Source organism: Drosophila navojoa, chromosome 2 (genome assembly GCF_054131105.1).
Source record: "Drosophila navojoa isolate 15081-1374.11 chromosome 2, UAZ_NAV_1.0, whole genome shotgun sequence".
NCBI classification, from domain to species: Eukaryota; Metazoa; Arthropoda; class Insecta; order Diptera; family Drosophilidae; genus Drosophila; species Drosophila navojoa.
Genome location: NC_142890.1, coordinates 32,711,070 through 32,735,147, shown reverse-complemented (window position 1 = coordinate 32,735,147; position 24,078 = coordinate 32,711,070). Strand labels below are relative to the sequence as shown.

At 36.1% G+C, this 24,078-nt stretch overlaps 5 protein-coding genes and 1 long non-coding RNA gene across 6 annotated transcripts in view; 4 read left to right on the top strand and 2 right to left on the bottom strand.

Moving 5' to 3' along the window:
- LOC149092484 (uncharacterized) overlaps window positions 1-24,078 on the top strand; it is a 147,006-nt gene that overhangs the window by 13,605 nt on the left and 109,323 nt on the right. The window lies entirely within an intron of this gene.
- Window positions 1-24,078, bottom strand: part of LOC108658186 (MICOS complex subunit Mic10-like) — a 184,225-nt gene that overhangs the window by 96,197 nt on the left and 63,950 nt on the right. The gene's annotated exons all lie outside the window — the stretch shown is intronic.
- LOC149092487 (uncharacterized) overlaps window positions 1-24,078 on the top strand; it is a 70,546-nt gene that overhangs the window by 10,487 nt on the left and 35,981 nt on the right. The window lies entirely within an intron of this gene.
- Window positions 1,459-9,223, bottom strand: LOC115565518 (transforming growth factor beta regulator 1). Its single transcript, XM_089261282.1, has 2 exons — window positions 9,103-9,223; window positions 1,459-2,249 (listed from the first exon to the last, which is right to left on the bottom strand). The coding sequence occupies exons 1-2, from the start codon at window positions 9,172-9,174 to the stop codon at window positions 1,494-1,496; spliced, it is 828 nt and encodes a 275-aa protein (XP_089117408.1). The 5' UTR covers window positions 9,175-9,223; the 3' UTR covers window positions 1,459-1,493.
- LOC115565586 (zinc finger protein 830) lies at window positions 11,779-12,667 on the top strand. Its single transcript, XM_030390794.2, has 2 exons — window positions 11,779-11,935; window positions 12,054-12,667. The coding sequence occupies exons 1-2, from the start codon at window positions 11,838-11,840 to the stop codon at window positions 12,664-12,666; spliced, it is 711 nt and encodes a 236-aa protein (XP_030246654.1). The 5' UTR covers window positions 11,779-11,837; the 3' UTR covers window position 12,667.
- On the top strand, window positions 17,062-24,055 carry Stt3B (catalytic subunit 3B of the oligosaccharyltransferase complex). The gene is made up of 5 exons (XM_089261156.1): window positions 17,062-18,545; window positions 18,856-19,046; window positions 19,569-20,039; window positions 23,648-23,846; window positions 23,914-24,055. Exons 1-5 carry the CDS (start codon window positions 17,154-17,156, stop codon window positions 23,983-23,985), a joined length of 2,325 nt encoding a protein of 774 aa, XP_089117282.1. The 5' UTR covers window positions 17,062-17,153; the 3' UTR covers window positions 23,986-24,055.

Below are 24,078 nucleotides of genomic sequence, written 5' to 3'. Positions count from 1 at the left end.
GCCCATGTGAATGGTTTATCTTCATAAAATGATCAGATCGTGATTATAACATTGAAATGCATGCATTTTCTAAGCTAAAGTCTCTAGTATTTCAAATATGCCATTTACAAATAAGGGGTGAGAGGATAGATATCGGGGAGGAATAAGTTTTAACAAAAATTGAGATTCTACAAAGAACATATGAATATACATTTCAAATTTGGTGACTCGGCTCGACTCGATAGATCATCTCGTTATTTTAATATCGATTAAAAACCTTATCGATAACCAGTAGTGTAAACCTTTTTCACACTTTCGAGTATTTCGACCCCAGACAACTTCATATTTTCTCGTCTCCTCACTTTTAGGTTCGGGCTACGAAAATATACGAAAGCACAATCATTTCGGTTCATGCGGCTCGACTGAGAACTCATTGAAAATGGGAAATCAGGGTATAATGGTTTTGTTAAAAGGATGTAACAAGCAGAAGGAGGCGTGGCAGATCCCACAAAGTATATAGTCGATCAGGGTGACGAGTTGAGTCGATTTGGCCCTGTCCGTCTGTCTTTCCGTCCATCTCTACGTATGTTTGAAGGCGTCGATTTCAGAATATATAAGAGCTAGAGGCTTGATTTTTTTTGAGTGGCCGTATATACAGCGCGTCGAGTTTATCTATAAGTAAGAAAGCTCTAGTCGAGACTGCTCAACTACGAGATCCCCTGAGCCCTTCGAGCAACTGATATTTCACTAATGAATCGCACACACACACGCATTTACACAAACACAAGCACGCCCAAGTCTCTAGTATTTTAAATACGCATTTTACAAATATGAGGGTGAGGGGGTGGATATAGGGATAGAGGGTAAATTTTAACAAAAATCGATATTGTATAAAATGCATCTTAATATACTTATCTTAATATACTTATATAATTTTATAACTGATTTTCGACGTTTTTATCGATAACAAAATGAGTTATCGATTTTTAGTGATAAACTCGATATGCGCGCGGTATGTACGGTATGTACATTTAAAAAATAATTTTAAGTCTCTAGCTCTTATATCTTCTGAAATCGACACGTTTAGGCATACGGACAGACAGACGGACGGACGGACAGGCAGACGGACAGGGAAAAATCGACTCAGCTTGTCGCCCTGATCAAGAATATATATACTTTGTGGGGTCTGCCACGCCTCCTTCTGCCTGTTACATACATTTTAACAAAACCATTATACCCTGATTTCTCATTTTCGATGGGTTCAGGGTATAAGAAATGGATCCCCTTGCCGTTTTGAATCATCATCGACTGTATAGTTTTTTAAAATATAAAATTATAGTTACATCAATATTATCGATATTTTATTTCCAAGGGGGGAGAAAAGTCCAGCGAAAGGTGAAAAATATAATTATTACAATTGATTTTCTTTTTACTGCAATTATATATATATATATATATATATATATATATATATATATATATATATATATATATATTATATATATATATAACAATTAGCTAAGATAGTTTTGAAGGTCAGCAAAGGATAATGTTGGATCGTTATTTTCACGCTGCTCTCTTTCACCACTCCATATATATCCTTTAAATTTAGTACATTGTTTAATTCTTACATCTGACATCAAAAGAAATTGTACTTTTTGATTCGATAGGCCAAAAAACACTTCGCCCTTTGTCTTAAAATCATCTTTTAAAGATTCATGCGTAAACTCCTGTATACAATTAAGCAGTTCTTGATGACATTGGTTAGCTGTTTCTCCAAAAAACACTCCATCTAAATCATTATCAGGAATTAATTGGAATTGAGGAACTCCAGCATTGTTAAGTATTTTACATGTAAATACACACTTTTTTCGCGGATCTCGTGGATGTGCATATATTCTTGTTGCTACATATCCAACTGGGTATATCCAATGTGCCGTATGGAAGTTTGGATTTGCTGGAATTATTTCACCAATTGAGTGTACCAAAATGTTATTTAATTTTAAAGGAAACGTTTTCTGACGTAATGTTGGTATTTCATAATATATGTTTTCGCATCTGTTATTAATCAGATCAGTATGCTTTTCTTCAAGTCGTTTACTCGACTGCTCTTGAATTCGAGCATCATTTAAGCATTGATCTTGTCCAACGGCAGCTTTTTCAAGTCCTTCATAGAACATAAGTCTCTCTATTAGAGCCAGTCTTTCTGATCGCGCAGCAGAAAGCTCTTTTTGTAAAATGCAAACTTCATCAACAATGGATGCGTTTTCCTGAAATAAAGAAAAAACATTTAAAACCTATTTTCTATATTTTTGAAATTAGTCTTTTATTATATTATATTATCAATTTAGATTTAATTCATATAATTCATAATAAAATTGCAGATATGTATAGTGTACTTCTTTATTACTATTTTATTTTATTATTTTTATTAATTAAGTATTGAAATTTTTATTATTAAATATCTACATATAATGGATGACAAAAGTATGTTGACAACACATTGCATAAACATCAACGGATTATTTCTGCAAACTGGGTGAGATAACGGTACCAATTATATTTTTTAAAGAGAGCAAACATAAAAAGCTATAAATGCCCAAAATATTGCATTAATGAGATGACTCATTCTTTTTCCATAATTATTTGCATGGCAGATTCTCATTCTTTGGTTGGACGAAAGTATTTTGACTATTTATTAATAAAGTAAAATAATATTTATTAAATAAAGTGAGACAAAAACTTAACAATGGTTATAATAACAAAAATATTTATAAGAACTAAAACCTCCCTTAACATCTGGTAGCGTCTAGGGATCGATCTAACCAAATTTTGTAATGTTTCTATTGAAACATACTGCTAAGGTCCTCAAACCTCAGCAATCCATCTCCTTGGGCGTTATTGTTAAGTCTAAGCTACATATTACTTTTACATAAGCCCACACATTCTCTATAATATTGAGATCAGGGCTCTGAGGTGGCCAATTTAATGTATTGACTTAAATATTCCCCGAAAATTCAGTTATAATATAGACATTGCGGCATGGAGAATTGTCCTGCTGCAGTATACATGATTTTCCTATGATCCGGTAACCAGAGTTCGATACTTGGTCGTTCAGGACACGTAAATATTTATCCTTCTTCATTTTTCCACATGCGAATCCCCAGAGCATACCGATTCTTCATCATGTGACACCCGTTCGCAAACATGCCTCTTTTTTTGCAAACATTCTTTGGTAACCAGCTATAAATTGTTTTTTTTTTTTTTATCCATGATATTCAAAGGAACTATCGTCCATCCATAATAACTTTCCCAAGAATAAATGCGACTTGCCTATGAAGGTTTTAGCAAATCGTTATTTATTATTTATTATTTTATAGTGATATTAAGGGTATTGCAAGATCTATAACGTAGAAAAATTGGCCTTCTTTCGCCGACTTGTGATAGTTTTTCTACTTATTGATAATTTATGATTATTTTTTAGATTAATCGACATGGCTTTTAGGGAAATCCGCACATTTTCTTTAAGATTTGTCAATATGATGCGATATTCTATAGGTTTTTTTGAATGATCTTTCCGATCTGGCCGTTTTGTTTGGGTGAATCAGTTTTATATTTTTATACCCTGAACCCATTGGAAATGGGAAATCAGGGTAATGTTTTTGTGAACAAGTATGTAACAGGCAGAAGGAATCATCGCAGACCCCATAAAGTATATATATTATTGATCAGCACGACGAGCTGAGTCGATATAGCCCTGTCCGTCTGTCCGTATGAACGACGAGATCTCAGAAGATACAAAAGCTAGAGAGCTGAAATTTGGCATGCATACTCTTGTATACCATACGCAGTACGAGCACTAACCAGACAACACATAGACCGGACACGTAGTGCAAAGCGTTTTGCACACTTATTTTCGAGCATTTGTCCCAGCCCGTTCGTATTTGCTCGGCTCCTCACTTATTAGGCTTGTGCTACGAAAATATGGGAACACAAAATCATTTCTCTTCATGCGCTCGACCGAGATGGTCGATTGTTAAACAAAAGATCCGTCTATGCTAAATTTTTCCCTTGCTCTCTCTCTCTCTCTCTCTCTCTGGATGCTCTCCGCTCTCTCAAATGTGTATATGTGTGTATGCATGTGAGCACAAGCAGCAGCTCACGAAAATTGAAATTTCTTCGCAGCAAGAACCCATGCCTTCCCTTCTGTGTGAAGAGTATGCCGAACTTATTAAACCGTTTGCCAAGCTCGTACAAAATCTGTATATGGGTTTTCCATATTATTTGTGGAAAGGGTATGAAAGCGTTGGTGCTCATAGTGAAAATGCACCCTAGCTACATGTATTACAAGTATTTGTAAGACGCGCTTATATTTATGCAAGTAGCTGATTAACTAAAGTGACAAGTGAACTTGTAAATACTTTTTACTTTTTTTGCATGCTCCTGTATATGCATGTATATATGTATACTATATATGAACAGGTGCAAGGGATCGACAATCGCATCTCATTTTGTATACTTATCTTAATCAGGTACTACACTTTTTATACCCTGAACCCATTGAAAATGGGAAATCAGGTTATAATGGTTTTGTTAAAATGTATGTAACAGGCAGAAGGAGGCGTGGCAGACCCCACAAAGTATATATATTCTTGATCAGGGCGACGAGCTGAGTCGATTTAGCCCTGTCCATCTGTCTGTCCGTCCGTCCGTATGTTTGAACGCGTCGATTTCAGAAGATATAAGAGCTAGAGACTTCAAATTATTTTTTTAAAATGTCCGTAAATACAGCGCGCATATCGAGTTTATCACTAAAAAACGATAACTCATTCCGATACTTTTTTATCGATAAAAAACATTATCGAAAATCACTTAAAAAATTATATCTTCTACATCTTTCAAGCTAGAGTCTCCAAATTTAAAACGTATATTAAGATGTATTTTAGACAATTTCGGTTTTTGTTAAAATTTACCCCCCACCCCTAAATCCACCCCCTTACCCTCATCTTTGTAAAAGTCGTATATCAAATACTAGAAACTTGTGCTTCGGTATACACATACATTTAAACACCATGATTACGTTCTGAAAGTTTCATTACGATCGTACGTCTAGAAATTTAATTATTCAACAAATTAGTTCTCATAATATTGCCAACACTGCAGCGCAACCCAAGCGCAATAGGTTATAAATTTATATCTCCTACATTTTTAGAGCTATAGTCTCCAAGTTTAAAAATATATTCCAATGCATTTTATACAATTTCGGTTTTTGTTATATTTTGGATACCGGCTCCAAATTCACCAGAATCCCCAGTGAAGGTCAGATGCTAGTATAGCTAATTGTGAATGATTTGACATGTTTTTTTTAAATGCCAAATATTCAATAGAATATGTAGATCATATGCTAAAAGTTTCATTAAATTCGGTTTAGTCAATCGACGTTAAAAAATAAAATGCTTGGCCAATTAACAAACGCACGTGCTGCAGCAACAGCAGTTTTCCAATACGTGTGCACACATACATTCAAACATCTTCTAGCACATTCTTAGAATCACATCAGCAGTTAGTTTCGTTTAGTTCTGCTAGATGGCGTTGCATCAGTGAATCTATTTTAGTTTTGACATTGCAAATAAGAACAGAGGAGTGGCGTTATGGTTAGAGGGCGCGGCGCTCGATCGCGAGGTCTCTGGTTCAAATCTTGCTGGGCGTATTGTAGTTTCCTTTAATTGCTTCAAAATTTTTATATATTTGATTAAATTTCTCTTATATTTTTTCAAAAATCGAAATTGAAATTTTAACCATACTATATGTACGTTTTTATTGGTTTGGTTGTTTTTGCTCATTCTTAGTCACATCAGCAGTTAGTTTGACTTAGATTTGGTAGATGGCGCTGTAGCAGTGAATCTATTTCAGTTTTGACATTGAAAATTAGAACAGCAGTATGGCGTCAAGGTAGAAAGCGCGGCGCTTGATCACGAGGTCTCGGGTTCAAACCCAGAGCTTGTCGTAATTCTTTTTTTTAATTGTTTCTCAATTTTTATATATTTAATTAAATGAGTTTTCTTTCTATTTCATTTATATTTTTAAATACATCGAAATTGAAATTTGAACCATACTAAATGTGCTTTTCTATTAGTTTGGTTCAGGGTAGTATCTAGTCGAGCGCTCTCGACTAGTTTTCTTACTTGTTTTTAAATTCCTTTTGATAGCCAACCCACGATCATTAAAATTAAATCAGGTGCTTAAATATAAGCGCGCCTCTTCAATTGGAACCCAAAATCATTCAGACAATTCTAAGTTGATGTAAGTCAGCCAATGTTCACATCCCATGCTTACACACATGCACACACACAAACGAACATACATACATATAAGGGCACAATGGCATACAAATGCTCTACAAGTGATATCCCATAATTGTTCGATTCAGATCCCATTCATACACACACAATTAAATGTATATACATACATACATACATACATACATACATACATATGTATGTATGTGAGCACTTCACAAGATCAACCAAATGCAAATGCTGTGATTTAAAATTGCTACTAGCAGCAAGAGCTTCGCACACAGGCATACAAATGCTCATAGTACATGTAGCAAGGGAGAGTGAGTGTGTGCAGGCTCGTCGCGAAAACATTTTCACTATGAGCACCAACGCTTTCATACCCTTTCCACAAATAATATGGAAAACCCATATACAGATTTTGTACGAGCTTGGCAAACGGTTTGATAAGTTCGGTATACTCTTCACACAGAAGGGAAGGGTTCTTGCTGCGAAGAAATTTCAATTTTCGTGAGCTGGCAGCTAAGAGCTGCTGCTTGTGCTCACATGCATACACACATATACACATTTGAGAGAGAAAAGAGCATCGAGAGAGAGAGAGAGAGAGAGAGCAAGGGAAACATTGAACATAGAGGGATCTTTTGTTCAACGCATGAAGCGAAATGATTGTGCTCCCATATATTTTTGTAGTCTGACCCCCAAAAGTGATGAGCCGAGCAAATACGAAGCTGACTGGGAGATTACTCTCGAAAATAAGTGTGCAAAACACTTTACACTACGTGTCCGGTGTATGTGCTCTCTGGTTAGTGATTATACTTTACTGTGTATATACATACATATGATGAATACAAACATTTTGTAACAACAGATTTTGGATACCACGCTTCCTTCGCCCACAATTTGTAAAAAAACGTATTTCAAACACTAGAGACTTGTGCTTTGTAATGTACACACATTTTGACCATATATTTACGTCCTGAAATTAAGATCGTATGTTTACAAAAGAAGTTATTCACCAAGTAAATTCTCATACTATTGCCCACACTGCAGCGCAGCCCAAGCGCAGTCGCGTGAGGGTGGATGCATGTGTATGTATGTGTGCGTGCATAAAAGAAGTGCAGAATGATAAGAATATCAGCTTGGAGGGTTCAGGGTATCTCCTAGTCGAGCAGTCTCGACTAGAGTCTTCTTGTTTAATTTTAAAAACGTTTCATCTGCTTTAATTTTTTTTAGAACTTGAAAAGGCGCAAAGTTTTTGTTCTCAATCGACCAATGGTAGTTAAAGGAAAAACTACTTTGAAATAAATTATATTGAAATAAATATGAATGCAATAATAATGTTCATTAAATAAATCAATAAATTACATATTTGACGTGCTTTTAGCAAAAAATAGTCACCATATGAAAAACCCACTATGCACAATTTTTATACCCTGGACCCATGGAAATAAAAAATAGGGTATTATGAGTCACAAAAGTTGAATGAGTATATTGGTTTTGTGCATGTCCATCTTGCTGTCCGGCCGTCTGTCTGTATGAACGCAATTTTTTTGGCGCTGTTGAAGCTACAGAGTTGAAATTTGGAACGGATGCTCGTGTATATCATCAATTTATAAAATGTTAAGATTTTCCCGAGTCGCCCACCATTCAAAATGAAATTCTGAATGTACATTCGTAAAACTGCATCTCTTAGAGTTTTGAAGCCAAAACACTGGAATTTAATGCTACGATGGAAGCTTCAATTTGCAATTCGCAGCGAGGTACTGAAATTGTGTGTGTGTGCATGCTCGTCGCCAGAACATATTATTTATGCGCCTCAACACTTTCATAAGCAAAATCTTTTAAGATTTCGATATATACATATACAGTATGTCCATTAATTGTTTGCAAAACAAAAAAAGTCGTTCAAATTCAACTTTAACATCACATTTTATTAGGAAAGGCACTTTTTCTCAGAATTTTTTTCTTACATTACTTTAGTTTCATATGTATATTCTTAAAGATAATCAATAACAAAAATAATAATAACAAAAAGCGCGCACAACTTTGGCTTCATAATCCTGAAAACCCCAGCAAACTAAAATATAAGCTGTATCAGGATAATGATCCAAAACACAAGTCATTGCTGTGTCGCACTTGGCTTCTATATAACTGCAGCAAAGTTATTGACACCCCACCCCAAAGCCCGGATATCAATCCGATTGAGAATTTGTGGGCCTTACTAAAGAAAAAAGTCGCCAAAGGGAGCCCTAAGACGAAAAACGAGCTAATTCGTTGCATACACGAGGAGTGGCGCAAAATACCAGATTACTACGACATAAATGAATTAATATTGTCGATGTCGCGACGCCTCAGAGGTGTAATGGAAGCTAATGGTGGACATACCAAATATTAGCCAATTCCAAACCGATCTGAGAGAGATACAGATCTCATATTGATTAATGTTTGCATTTTGCAAAGAATTAATGGACAGTCAATATTTTTTTTTTTTTTTTTTTTTTGTTTGGAATTATTTTGTACGTTTTTGTTGCTATTCTTATTATTTTTGTTATTGATTATCTTTAAGAATATATGAAACTAAAGTAATGTAAGAAAAAAATTCTGAGAAAAAGTGCCTTTCCTAATAAAATGTGATGTTAAAGTTGAATTTGAACGACTTTTTTTGTTTTGCAAACAATTAATGGACATACTGTATATTTGTCGTGCTGCATTTTCACTGCTCACGGTCTCTTGTGTCTCGTCCATGTGTTCTCTCGTCAGTGTTAACACTAATGTTGGTTCTCAAGTTCAAGTATACATCACGCATAAGTAAGTATTGCTAACTTACTAATATATAACTTTTTATGCGCCATTTTAACTTTTTAAATAACTTTTTATAATCAACTCTTTTTAACTTCATGTTTAATGACTGTAACTAGAGCTGTAAGACTCTCAATTGAACTATCGATATATCAAATTTTTAATTTTTCGTCCATTTCGATTGTTTTTGTTTACTATCGATAGCGATTAAATCGTGCGTTGCGCATCAATTACTTTGGCGCAACTATGCGAATCGAAATTTTTGTCATTCCTGCTTCATCCACGGAGTCAGCGCGATTTTTCAACAAAGCTAGATTAATTATAACGGGACGTTGAGCTTCCTCAAAAGCACTAACCAGTCTGGTTAGTGTTAAAAGTTAAGCATGTGGACATGATCTTGGTCGAGCGCCAGAAGCAAAATGATTGTGCTCTCGAATATTTTAGAAGCCTGAACCTAAAAGTGAGGAGCCGAGCAAATACGAAGTTGTGTGGGTCGTAATGTCAAAAAAAAGGGTGCAAAACACTTTACACTACGTGTCCGGTCTATGTGTTCTCTGGTTAGTGATATGTATTTATTTATATTGTTTTTGAACTTGAAAATACTTTCGATAGTAATATCGATACTATTGGATATTTGTTGTAAAACCATCGAAACTATTGAATGTTGCAACCATCGAGCTCTTGCTGCCTGTAGAAATTTTAGAGCCCAGCCACTGACCAAACAGTGGCCCAGCATTTGCATTTGGTCGATCATGAGAAGTGCTCACATACACACATATGTATGTGTATATGTACATTTGATTGTGTGTACGCATGCGATGCGATGGTCACAATTATGGAATATCACTTGTAGAAGCATTTGTATGCCTATGTGCCTTTACATGTGCGTGTACTCATACTCTTCACACAGAAGGGAAGACATGGGTATTAGCTGCGGAGAAATTTCAAGCTGCTGCTTGTGCTCACATGCATACATACATATACAGTGTTGCCGAAACCTTTTCAGCAAAAGTAGCAAAACCGAGGGCTGAAAGTAGCTAAAAGTAGCCAACTCTCTTCTAAAGTAGCAAAAAAGGAAACAGTGCTGTTTCTTGTCATAAAAAGTCATTTTTATTAATTTAATTCTAATAATACTTCATATATGACCACCAAATCGTCAATTTTCAGCATTGTCGCTTTTATAATTCGCCTTTTTAAGGTGGATGATTGGAAGACTATATTCATAGCAACATTTGCCATGTCGGCGTAATCCATTTCTATATCTCATATAACTTTTATGTCAACCATTAAATTATTTGTTTCCTACCTTATTGCTAATATTGAGCTTAGCACAGTGCAGCTCATTCTGGTCCTTAGCCTAGTTTTGATTAAACTGACTTGGCTGAATAGGCGCTCGACTTCAGCGTTCGACCAGGACAAGGATAATAATTTTAAAGCGAAGCTAGCCAGCTCTTTATAAGAATTAGTGAAGGGCAAGTCTTTCTAATTGAAAACCTCGGCCCAGAACTTCTCCGTGTTATTAATATTTTGCCAACTATTATAGTGCAAGCTGTCATATTGTCTATGCAGGCCGTCTACGTCTTTCACTTTAAAAAACGTTAAAAGCTCAACAATATTTTCTTTTTTAGCCAATGTAAACATGATATTGGAAAATCGAAAAAATATCGAAACTAACAGATTCTATTATAAGTTCGCTTGCATTTTAGCTAATTGTATTATTTGAAAATAGCCAGATTTGAAGCTAATAGCTGTTCGAAAATTTTTGTAGCAATCGACCTTCGCCGACTTAGCTGCCCTGGAGTCACGTTAAATGGAATAACGCTGAATCACAAACCAGCACAAAAATATCTCGGGGTGATCCTGGACAGACGCCTTACATTCCAAAGGCATGTTACATCAGTACAACACGCGTTCAAGGCCAAACTTGGGAAGCTATCATGGCTACTAATGCCACGTAATAAGCTGTCGCTGGACAACAAAGTCAAAATTTATAAAACAATAATAGCCCCTAGCTTGTTTTACGCCATACAAATATATGGCATCGCAGCCAAATGTCATTTAAATAAACTGCGAGTATTACAAGCAAAAACTTTAAGGATGATCACCGGGTCTCCGTGGTACATTAGAACAAGAAACAACGAGCGCGACCTCAAAATAACCAAAATCGGAGACAAAATACAAGAGTTAGCAAAAAAATACACTGGAAGGCTAAATGCACACCCAAATATCTTGGCCAGACGACTAGGTTCTGCAGTCAACCACCGAAGAAGAATAAGGAGAAGACTAAAACGCCACCACCATCAAGACCTACTGGATAGGGTCTTGACTTAACACCTCCAAATTTGTCAGAAATATATGTACATAAATAACCATAAATATCTCCATATATAATATTAATATTAAAATAGCTTTTAAGTAGATAAATTATTGTAATTCTGTTTAGATTAAGTTATCAATAAGGTAGCGGTGCGCTAAGCTGTAAATAAATATATTTTAATAATTTCTCTTTAAAAAAAGAAAAAAAAAGCAATCGACCTTAAAAAGCAGCCAGATCTAGCTATAAAATAGCTGATACGGCAACACTGGTGCAAAACGCTTTACACTACGTGTCCGGTCTATGTGTTGTCTGGTTAGTGGTGATATCTATGTGTCATTGGTCAGTGGTTATTATCAAATGCAACCGTGGTAGTCCATATCGTTATCTAATGTCAATATCGATAGTATCTGTCACTACTAGTTCTGAGTATATCGGCAAGAGTCAACATGGATCAAAGTAAAGACAAGAATAAATTTATTTGCAAAAATCGTGGAAAGATTGATTTGAAAGACAAATTTTTTAAAGTTGACTCGCCCATAGCCAAATATCCTTTTCAAACATTTGTGTGTAAATACACATGTATATATATTTGTACAACTGATGTAATTACATGCAGGGACATAAAATTGCCCAGATTTTGGTTTACTTAATATATGTTTTACATATGATTCCTTAGGTAATTTATCATGCATAATATGCAAGATGCCTATCAAGCCAAATATATGGAAGGTACATCTGAACTCGAAACAGCACAAACAATATGTTGTGCTTGCTAAACGACAAAGGGAATTCGAGAATATTTCGGAAACCCTAAACACGTCTAAAAGAATACAAATATGTCTTAATGATAATCCTAAAATTCAGCAACAATCGGGCTCTGATCAGACGGCTCACGTGACGCAATTAAATAAGTCTCAGGTATTACCCGAGAAATTTTTTGATCATGAGAAGTCAGTATCTGTATGTGGAACTGAACAAGATCCTGAGGCGGAATGGATCAAATTTCAAAAAGAAATAAGGGAAGCGGCTACTATTTCGAACAATATCATATCTGAGGAACAGGAAAGCGTGAATATTAAACGGCATCTGAAAGAAATTGACGAACAACTTGAAAACTGGAAAAGGTTCATAAGAATAAATGATAAAAAAAACAAGCTTTCAAAAAAAAAACGTAGGGACATTAACACATTTTCGGTTGAACAAGAATCAAGTTCTAGTGAAGAAGACAATGTAGATAATTTGTCAAATTGGAGAACAAAAAGTGTTCATAAATAAAGCTTACATTCAGTCCGTCAAGAATGAGTTGGCACACTGAAAACATATGTAATTTTTTTAATTTGGATGCAACTATCTCAGTGATTAATGCATAAGAATAATTTTCTTTTTGTTAAATAGAAATAATAATATTTTTCATTTATCTTATATGTATGTATGTATATAAAATTCTCGTGTCGCGGTGTTCGTTGCCAAACGGTTCGACCGATTCTCACGAAATTTTTTTGACAACGATTTTACGATATTACCACTAACCAGACAACGCATAGACCGGACACGTAGTACAAAGCGTTTTACACACTTATTTTCGAGCATTGGATTCCCAGACCGTTCGTATTTGCTCGGCTCCTCACTTTTTAGGCTTGTGCTACGAAAATATGGGAGCACAAAATCATTTCTCTTCATGCGCTCGACCGAGATGGTCGATTGTTAAACAAAAGATCCGTCTATGCTAAATGTTTCCCTTGCTCTCTCTCTCTCTCTCTCTCTCTCTCTCTCTCTCTCTCTCTCTCTCTCTCTCTCTCTCTCTCTCTCTCTCTCTCTCTCTCTCTCTCTCTCTCTCTCTCTGGATGCTCTCCGCTCTCTCAAATGTGTATATGTGTGTATGCATGTGAACACAAGCAGCAGTTCACGAAAATTGAAATTTCTTCGCAGCAAGAACCCATGCCTTCCCTTCTGTGTGAAGAGTATGCCGAACTTATTAAACCGTTTGCCAAGCTCGTACAAAATCTGTATATGGGTCTTCCATATTATTTGTGGAAAGGGTATGAAAGCGTTGGTGCTCATAGTGAAAATGCTTTCGCGACGAATGTGCACGTATAGACTCTCTCTAGCTACATGTATTACAAGTATTTGTAAGGCGCGCTTATATTTATGTAAGTAGCTGATTAGCTAAAGTGACAAGTGCACTTGTCAATACTTTGTGGCACTGTGACCGGCGAATAACTCATACTGTATGTGTGTGTGTGTAGTATAGTTACTGGCGGGTAACTCGCGCTTATATTTAAGCACCTGGATTTAATTTTAATGATCGTGGGTTGGGTATCAGAAGGAATTTAAAAAAAAAGTTTAGTACCTTTTTAAGCTCAGTATACAAAATGGGATGCGATTTTCGATCCCTTGTACCTGTTCATATATTTACATACATATACAGGTGCTTGCCAATAAAAAAAAATTCTAAAAAGAATTGGCATATGCACTTGTCACTTTAGTTAATCAGCTACTTACATAAATACCTACATATGTATGTATAAGCGCGCCTCTTCATTTCGAACCCAAAATCATTCAGACGATTCTTAGTTGAGGTAGGCAGCCAAAGTTCACGTCCCATGCATACACACATGCACGCCAAAGTTCACGTCCCATTCAAACACACATGCACATACACACACGCACATGTAATGGCAAATAGGCAAACAAATGCTTCTACAAGTGCTATTCCATAATTGTGACCATCGCATCGCATGCGTACACACAATCAAATGTACATATATATATATGTATGTATGTATGTGAGCATTTCACAAGATCAACCAAATTCAAATGCGGGGACTTAAAATTGCTACAGGCAGCAAGAGCTTCGCACACAAGCATTCCAATGCTCATAGTACATGTAGCAAGGGAGAGTGTGTGTGTGCATGCTCATCGCGGAAATATTTTCATTATGAGCATCAACGCTTTCATACCCTTTTTAAAAATTATCATGAAAAAGCTAGCATCTTGTATGAACGTGGCAAACGCTTTACAAATTTCGGTATACCCTTCACGCAAACGGAAAGAGCTGGGATTGTCGCGAACAAAAATTGAAATTTTTGTTCGCGGCTGAGAGTGATGATTTCAGCGACCATAGAGAGCGAGAGAGAGGGACTGAGAGAGAAAGAGTAGGACAAATGGCACATAACCGTGCTTCATACGGAATCGTGACCATTTCGATTGAGCGCTAATAGCGCACTGTTTTTAACGTGCAGCTTTTTCACAGCTTGAACCTCCAGCGACCGAGCCGAGCAAATACGAAGAATAGTGGTACCTCAACTTAACAGTGTCGAGGTGTAGAAAAATTTGTTCTACATGTCTAGTCTATGTGTTCTCTGGTCAGTGATAATACGTAAACGTGATTAATAAATACGTGTTTTATTAGTATGAAATTTAATATTTGAATATTATGCTCATTCCAAAGTGCTCATTAGTACATTAAATTTAAAAATGAGCCGGTCGGGATGTGGTGCTCATCACGATAAGCAAAACTCCCAGAAATTCCTTAATGGTACTGATTCATATTCTTCGCTGTTCTTGCAGTCAACTCGAAAATTCAATTCATGTTTTCAAATGACATAGTTTGGAGCAACGGAAATATTTACAAATACTGCTGCAAATGGTCAACAATTTAATTCCACATTCAAAATCAAAATCACATTCAAAATCAAAAAAATGTATTGTTGCAACAATTCCCTTTGATTCCTACTGATGACCGAGTTGAATTTAAACGCATTCCATTCCAAATTAGATTGGCATACGCGATGACAATCAGTCACAAGGCTAAACGTTATCTGTATGTGGCTTGGATTTGGAAACACCATGTTTTTTCCATGGCCAACTATATATGGAATGTTCTCGCGTTGGGAAACCATCCAATTTTTTTGTATTGGCTAAAGATGCCCTAACAGGGAAGATGGTGCATTCCGTTGCGCAGAGAGATTAATCTTTTAAATGTCATTATTTTTAGAAATAAATAGAACATTGGTTGCTTACAGCGTTTTCGACTATAATTATTAGTCTAACGCGAAATTTCAATTTTCGTGAGCTTAAAATTATCAGCACTGTGTTTAGTCTTCGGCTTCGCTTCAGCGCGCACGTTTGCAGATTTAGTCTAATTATGTATTAATTGTTAGTAGGACCGGCTTTTATAGCAATTACTGCAAGAGGTCGACGACGGATACTTAGTACCAATGGTACTAAACGACTTTAGGCTATTCGGGATCAAAACGAACCGACTTAAAATATTTAAGCTTTCCTACCTTTGTATCAAGTAAATTCCATAAGTGCAAAATTGGATTGAGGTCATAAGATTGTGGCTGAGTACGTGATTGCTTTGTGTGATATTAAAGCCACTCCCTCACGAAATAAGAGGTGTATTTCGGGTGATTATCTTGTTGGAAGTAATAAGTGCACTCACCTAACTGGAGCGCATTGGTCATTTGGACAATAATGACTGCAGTTTGAGTATAATATGACATGTGTATTTCATGTCCCATTTGAAGTTTTTATAGTCAGCAACCCGATATATTCCAAAGCATTTAATAAATTTTTTAGTGTATCATAATTATTTATTTAATTATGTATGATCATGTCCGTAAGATTATTTAATCATGTATTTAATGATCATATCCGTAAGATTTTTTAATACATGATTAAATAAATAATTGTGATTATGACTGATTCATTCATAAAGGTCCATTTGACAGTCACTCTACAATTTACAAACTATTAAATTGAGAGACAATTATCTTCCCATTCCATACATACATACATACACATATGCAAATGTACATATGTATGTATGTATGTGCTCACTTCACAAAACCAACCAACGGCAAATTTTGGGCCTTACAATCTGCACAGGCAGCAAGAGCTTCGTGTGCAAATGTTTGTGTGCATGCTCGTCGCCAAAACATATTCTTTATGCGCCTCAACGCTTTCATACCCATACTAGAAATAATCATGAAAACGCCAAGATTTTTTTTGAGCATGGCAAGCACTTCTAAGACTTCGGTATACCCTTCACTCAAAAGGAAAGATTTGGGATCGTCGCGGACAAATTTTAATTTTTGAGCGCTGCTGAGTTGGATGATTTGAGTGACCATAAAAATAGAGAGAATAAAGTGAGAGGTAGAGTCAAAGAGAGAGTAGTACACATAGCGCAGCAGCCGTGCTTCATATAAAAACGGGACCATTTTTGTTGTTTAGTCAGTGATTATATATCCTACACCTTTAGAGCTAGAATCTATATATTCTAAATATTGCTGGGCTCCTTTCCTGTGAAGAGTATACCGAATTCTTCAAGCCGTTTGTCAAGCTCGTACTGAATATTTGTGTGTTCGTTATTTGTGAGAAGGGTTTGAAAGCGTTGGTGCGCATAATAAAAATGTTTTCGTGACAAGCGTGCACACACACATTACACTCATTTGTACGCATTTGCATTTTTAACCACTTGCAAACGCATTAAAATAAAAAAAAAAGCTGGAATCATCGCAAACAAATCTAAATTTGTTTGCGCTGCAGCACCACTGCAGTGGTGAGTGAGAATAAACATAGAAGCGGTAACTACACGATAATTTTATTTCGATATACTTTATTTTGCTTAGTGGAGTGCCCATATTTTTATTACTCGATAACAATATTATCGTAATAGTTACTTTGTAATCGCCGGTATATTTTAGGCTACGTGTCTTAGTTGTTTTTCGTTGTGTGAGCTAAATCACACATTTAAAATGAACCGGGGTTCGAAAATATTGAATAGTAAAGTTGCTGGTTACAGCAGCCTTATAACATTTGCTGTCTTACTAATTGCTTGGATAGCCGGATTTTCGTCCCGTTTATTTGCCGTCATAAGATTTGAATCGATAATACATGAATTCGACCCATGGTTCAATTACCGAGCAACTGCCTACATGGTGCAACATGGCTGGTATAAATTTCTTAATTGGTTTGATGAGCGTGCCTGGTATCCTCTCGGTCGCATCGTTGGAGGCACTGTATACCCTGGACTAATGATAACATCTGGTGGCATCCATTATCTATTACATATATTGAACATTCCCGTACACATACGTGACATATGTGTCTTTCTGGCGCCGGTTTTTAGTGGCCTCACGTCTATTTCAACATATCTACTAACAAAGGAACTTTGGTCGCCTGGCGCTGGATTGTTTGCTGCAAGCTTTATTGCCATTGTTCCCGGTTATATTAGTCGCTCTGTTGCAGGCTCTTATGATAACGAAGGAATTGCCATATTTGCATTACAGTTCACTTACTTCTTATGGGTACGATCTGTTAAGACTGGATCCGTATTTTGGTCAGCTGGCGCAGCGATATCCTACTTTTATATGGTTTCAGCTTGGGGAGGATATGTATTCATTATCAACCTTATTCCATTGCATGTTTTCATGCTCCTCGTAATGGGACGCTACTCCCCGCGACTCCTAACCAGCTACAGCACTTTCTATATTCTCGGACTGCTGTTCTCCATGCAAATACCGTTTGTTGGATTTCAACCGATTCGCACGAGTGAACATATGGCAGCAATGGGTGTTTTTGTGTTACTCATGGCTGTTGCTGCCCTGCGCCACTTGCAAACTGTGTTGTCAAGAAATGAATTTAAGAAATTATTTATTGTTGGCGGATTGCTATCAGCGGTTTTAGTGTTCGTTGCCGTCGTTGTGCTAACTATGATGGGCGTTGTTGCACCATGGAGTGGAAGATTTTACTCACTTTGGGATACTGGCTATGCTAAAATTCATATTCCCATTATTGCATCTGTGTCCGAACATCAACCTACCACGTGGTTTTCCTTTTTCTTTGATCTGCACATTCTTGTCTGCGCATTTCCTGTCGGCCTGTGGTATTGCGTAAAGAAGGTCAATGATGAACGCGTGTTTGTGATACTATACGCCATAAGCGCTGTCTATTTCGCCGGTGTGATGGTCCGTTTAATGTTGACCCTAACTCCTGTTGTGTGCATGCTTGCTGGTGTGGCATTTTCTGGGCTATTAGATGTGTTCCTACAAGAGGACTCATCTAAACGATTGGCAAATGCTGTTAACTCTGTAACAGAAATTAATGAGCAGGAGGAATCATTAGAAAGGAAAAGCTTGTATGATAAGGTAAATTAATATAAGTTGCAATAAGAATCAATGAAAAGTTGATAAATTGCATTACTATATTAGGATATTTATAATAATCTTTGATAGAAATAACTTAAATTGTTAACAAAACTGATTTCAGCTCGTTAATACATCGGTTATTCCGTTCATCTATCCATATAGGTTTAAAAACATATTCTGGGACATATATTAAAAAAAAAAAAAAAAAAAAAAAAAAAAAAAAAAAATTGCAAAATTTGTACGTTTACGTTTATTAATTAATATAAAACTACAAAAATAAAAATATTAATAATGTATTTAATATTTACAGGCCGGAAAGTTGAGGCACCGAACCAAACATGATCCAGCTCACGAGAATGGCATAAGCTCAAATTTGAAAAGTATCGTTATTTTGGCTGTTTTAATGATATTAATGATGTTTGCTGTACATTGCACATGGGTCACAAGTAATGCATATTCGAGCCCGTCTATTGTTCTTGCTTTTCACAATAGCCAGGATGGGTATGTACAGATATTTTATCATTAAATTAAACCCGCATGCGTTCTTAAACTTTTTGAAGATAAAAACTCGATCCCAACGAGGCGCAATAATTATCCTCTCTGAATTAAGTTGCAGTACTGAGTCCATTTTGAAGTTTCCAGTTTTTGGAAGGAGATATAAAGTGTTATTTTCCATGCCCCTGCAGATGTAGTTAGATCCGTCAAATATTTTCGATCTTGCGTTCTCATCAGTATATAATATTAATGGGGTTCAAGATATAGCAGAACTTGAAATACACTATTTATCCGGATACGATTAACCACGCCTTTAATGAACATGCATGCGTTGGAATGTGAATGTGTTATATGTTAAATATGCAAAAAAAAAAAAAAGTAAAAAAAAAAAAAAAAAAATTTAAAAGCGTACGCCCGGAAACTCTCCGAAAGATCATAGTACATAATAATGTCTTTCATACTAGCGGAAAGCATTAAATCAACTTTTATAAATTGTGTAAATATAATATTTTTAATCTGTAATTTTAGTTCACGAAATATATTAGATGACTTTAGAGAAGCTTATTACTGGCTCTCTCAAAACACAGCAGATGACGCTCGTATTATGTCATGGTGGGATTATGGGTACCAAATTGCCGGGATGGCTAACAGAACAACATTAGTCGATAATAATACTTGGAATAATAGCCATATAGCCCTAGTGGGAAAGGCGATGTCATCGACTGAAGAAAAGTCATACGAAATAATGACATCTTTGGACGTGGACTATGTTCTAGTAATTTTTGGAGGTGTTATTGGATATTCCGGTGATGATATAAACAAGTTCCTTTGGATGGTACGGATTGCGGAAGGAGAACATCCCAAAGATATCAAAGAAAGCGATTTCTTTACGGATCGCGGTGAATTTAGAGTTGATGCAGAGGGCGCTCCAGCTTTACTGAATTGTCTGATGTACAAATTGAGCTACTATCGGTTTGGAGAGTTAAAATTGGATTACAGGTAACTCAATTTGATTCAATGTTGATACATGTATGATAATTGGTTGCGTCTGTGTGCGAAATTATCAACTCATGTATTCGCAGTCACACTCCCACTACTTCAATTTTTTTTTTTGCTCTTCTGAATACTCTGCGCTAAGTTATATATGAACACACTCTTCCAACTCTTTTTATACGCTGAACCCATTGAAAATTGGTGAAAATTTGTGAACAAGTATGTAACAGGCAGAAGGAATCATCGGAGACCCCATAAAGTATATATATTCTAGATCAACACGACGAGCTGAGTCGATATAGCCCCGTCCGTCCGTCCGTCTGTCCGTATGAACGCCGAGATCTTAGAAGGTATAAGAGCTAGAGAGCTGAAATTTTGTGTGCATACTCGTGTATACCATACGAGAGAGAGAGAGAGAGCACATAGACCGGACACGTAGTGTAAAGTGTTTTGCACACTTATTTTCGAGGGTAATCTCCCAGTCAACTTCGTATTTGCTCGGCTCATCACTTCTAGGGGTCGGGACTACACAATCATTTCGCTTTATGCGCTCGACCGAGATGGTCGATGGTTGAACAAAAGATCCCTCTGCGCTCAATGTTTCCCTTGCTCTCTCTCTCTCTCGATGCTCTTTGCTCTCTCAAATGTGTATATGTGTGTATGCATGTGAGCACAAGCAGCAGCTCTGAGCTGCCAGCTCACGAAAATTGAAATTTCTTCGCAGCAAGAACCCATGCCTTCCCTTCTGTGTGAAGAGTATACCGAACTTATCAAACCGTTTGCCAAGCTCGTACAAAATATGTATATGTGTTTTCGATTTTATTTGTGGAAAGGGTATGAAAGCGTTGGTGCTCATAGTGAAAATGCTTTCGCGACGAGCCTGCACGCACTCACTCTCCCTTGCTACATGTACTATGAGCATTTGTGTGCCTATGTGCGAAGCTCTTGCTGCCAGTAGCAATTTTAAATCCCAGCATTTGCATTTGGTCGATCTTGTGAAGTGCTCACATACATACATACGTACATATGTATGTACATTTGATTGTGTGTACGCATGGGCTGCGATGCTTACAATTATGGGAGATCACTTGTAGAAGCATTTCTATGCCTATGTGATTTCATATGTGCGTGTGTGTATGGGCATGTGTGCTTGGGAGATGAACATTGGCGTGTGCCTGCCTCAACTTAGAATGATGTGAACGATTTTGGGCTTTTGTAGCTTTATTGACTAGCTGAAGCGACAAGTGCATGTGTGTAGTATATTGACTGGCGAGTAACTCGCGCTTATATTTAAGCACCTGACTTCATTTCAATGAATGCATTTTTAAAAAATATGTAATACCTGATTAAGTTTATTAAGCTAATGGAATGCAATCCCTTGCACCTGTTATTATATATGCATGCATGCAAGTAAAAAAAACTTATACGCTGTATTGACAAGTGCATATCAAGTATTAAAAAAAGTGCATTCATTGAAATGAAATCGGGCGCTCTTTTTTTTTAAATGTCCTTATGTATAGCGCGCTTATCAAGTTTATCACTAAAAAACGATAACTCATTCCGATACTTTATTTATCGATAAGACCCTTATCGAAAATCAGTTAATTATGTCTCCTACAGAAATAAAGATACATTTCATACAATTTCGAGTTTTGTTAAAACTTACCCCCCACCCCTATCTCTACCTCCTCACCCTCATATATTTTAAAAGGCGTATTTAAAGTACTAGCGTATTTAAAGTACTTTGGAATGTACATACATTTAAACAATATGATTACGTTCTGAAAGTTTCATTGAGGATGTACGTCTAGAAATGAAATAATTCAACAAATAAATTCTCCAAGTATTGCCAACACTGCAGCGCAGCCCAAGCGCAGTCGCCTGTGTATGTGGGTGTGGGTGTGCAAATTATTATATATATATATTTTCCTTTGTTAGCAATTAGGGCTGCTCAACGCCCAGGCATGGATTCAACCAAGTCCTGACAACGTTTAAAGGGAATTTTAGCTGAGGACTCCTGAACGACTTCCCAAAACTTCTTTGCATTGCTTGTATTACATTCAGAAACTATTTTCTGTCAACCGGCCACAAATTTTCGATTAGATTTAGGCCCGGCGGCTGTGCAGGTTAGTCGATTGAGTTCTCCTGGAACCATTCCTTCGCTTTCTTTCCGGTGTTTTTGGGGTCATTGTCTTCCTGGAAGACCCATTTTTGTGGTATAATGTATCTAGCATCACTTATTCCAATATATCAACATAAACATGTCGGTCAGTTATGGTTTTGATCCAATGAATTGGGCCTACACCATAGTACAAAAAGCAACCCCATACCCTTACACTTGATCCTCATCCTTTAATGGTTTTTGTTGTACGTCTAGGGTTGAATTGCAAGTTCTTTAGACGTCTAACGTTGGACCGCGATACCTTTCCACCAAACATTATCATCTTACTTTCATCAGGCCAAAGAATATTGCTCCATTCCTGCGCAGACCAATTTTTGTGATCCTTTGCCAATGCCATCCGTTTAGAAATGTGTTTTATATTTAAATATGGTATTTTTCTTGAACGGAAAGCATTTAAATCGTAATGTTTTAAGTATTTCCGTACTGTTTGGTCTATTGCTGATATGTTTAGGTCCTTTTTCAGTTGAGTGACCGACTTAAAAGGATCTTTTTACTCACGCGAATGAGTCAAGTCGTTTGTTGCTGGGTCAGAACTCAACGCTGTCCGCATTTTTCATCAATTTTTTTATGGATTAATGCATGGTGGATCTTTTTATGTGAATAACCCATGAAACGACCAACTTTCCTGTGAAAATTTCGAGCCGAAATCAACTTTTTGATTAGATTGCGTTGTTCGGGGGTGCAATACTTTCCACGACCCATTTTTTGCAAATTTGTACAAATGTAAATTTTTTAATCAAAATAGATATATAAACAACAAATCTCATCAATAAGAGCTTTTGAAGATATGTAAGTCTGCTAAAAATACAGGTTTTCACTCGAAAACGAGTAGTGGTGCTATTATTTTTTTCGGCATTTTTTCGGCTTTTTCGAGAATTTTTTGAAATATATAAAAAGTATGAATATTTTTGTGATAATTCTTTTTTGCCGTAATAACTAATTAATTTCTGCTTATGTGAATGGAAAAAATAACATCAATGTGTCCAGGAGAACTCCTCAAACTCTGAATATGCAAGTGGTGCTCTTTTATTTTTCGAAGCTGTATGTGTGCCCAGCATATGAATTACATATTCTATTATTTGGCTTTTTTTTTTTTAAATTCCAAACTGTACTTGCATCTGTCCTTCACGGGGGACTTTGGTAAATTTTTATCCAAAATATAATAAAAACCGAAATTATATAAAAATCATCTGATTGTATATCTGTCACGCCTCCTTCTACCTGTAACAGACATTTAAAAAGAAAAAAAAAAAAATTTTACCCTGACTTCCCATTTTCAATGTGTTCAAGATATAATAAAATATTCTAATAGCAATAGATGCTGAGTGTTTTCCTACCTTCAGTTCAAGGCTTAGGGTTTCTCTGTGTCGGAAATCCTGACTTCGTTGCTTGTTTTAAAATATTTAATAATATAAAACTGTCATGTTTTTAGGGGACCTTCTGGATACGATCGGACTCGCAATGCTGTAATTGGCAATAAAGATTTCGAATTGACATATTTGGAAGAAGCTTATACAACAGAACATTGGCTCGTTCGGATCTACAGAGTAAAGAAACCGTTTGAGTTCAATAGACCATCGTTAAAAGCCAAAGATAGACTTATCCCACCAACAAACTTTATATCTCGAAAGGTATTTTTTTTTTTAAATTTTAAAAACGTTTCATCTCTGTTTTAATTATTTAATAATATTTTTTTAGAACCTTAAAAGACGCAAAGGATTTATTCGCAATCGGCCAATGGTAGTTAAAGGAAAAAGGACTTTGAAATAAATTATATTGATATAAATGTGACTGCAATAAAAATGTTCACTAAACAAATAAATAATTAAAAAAAAATAAAGGTCGTATGGCTTCAATAAAATA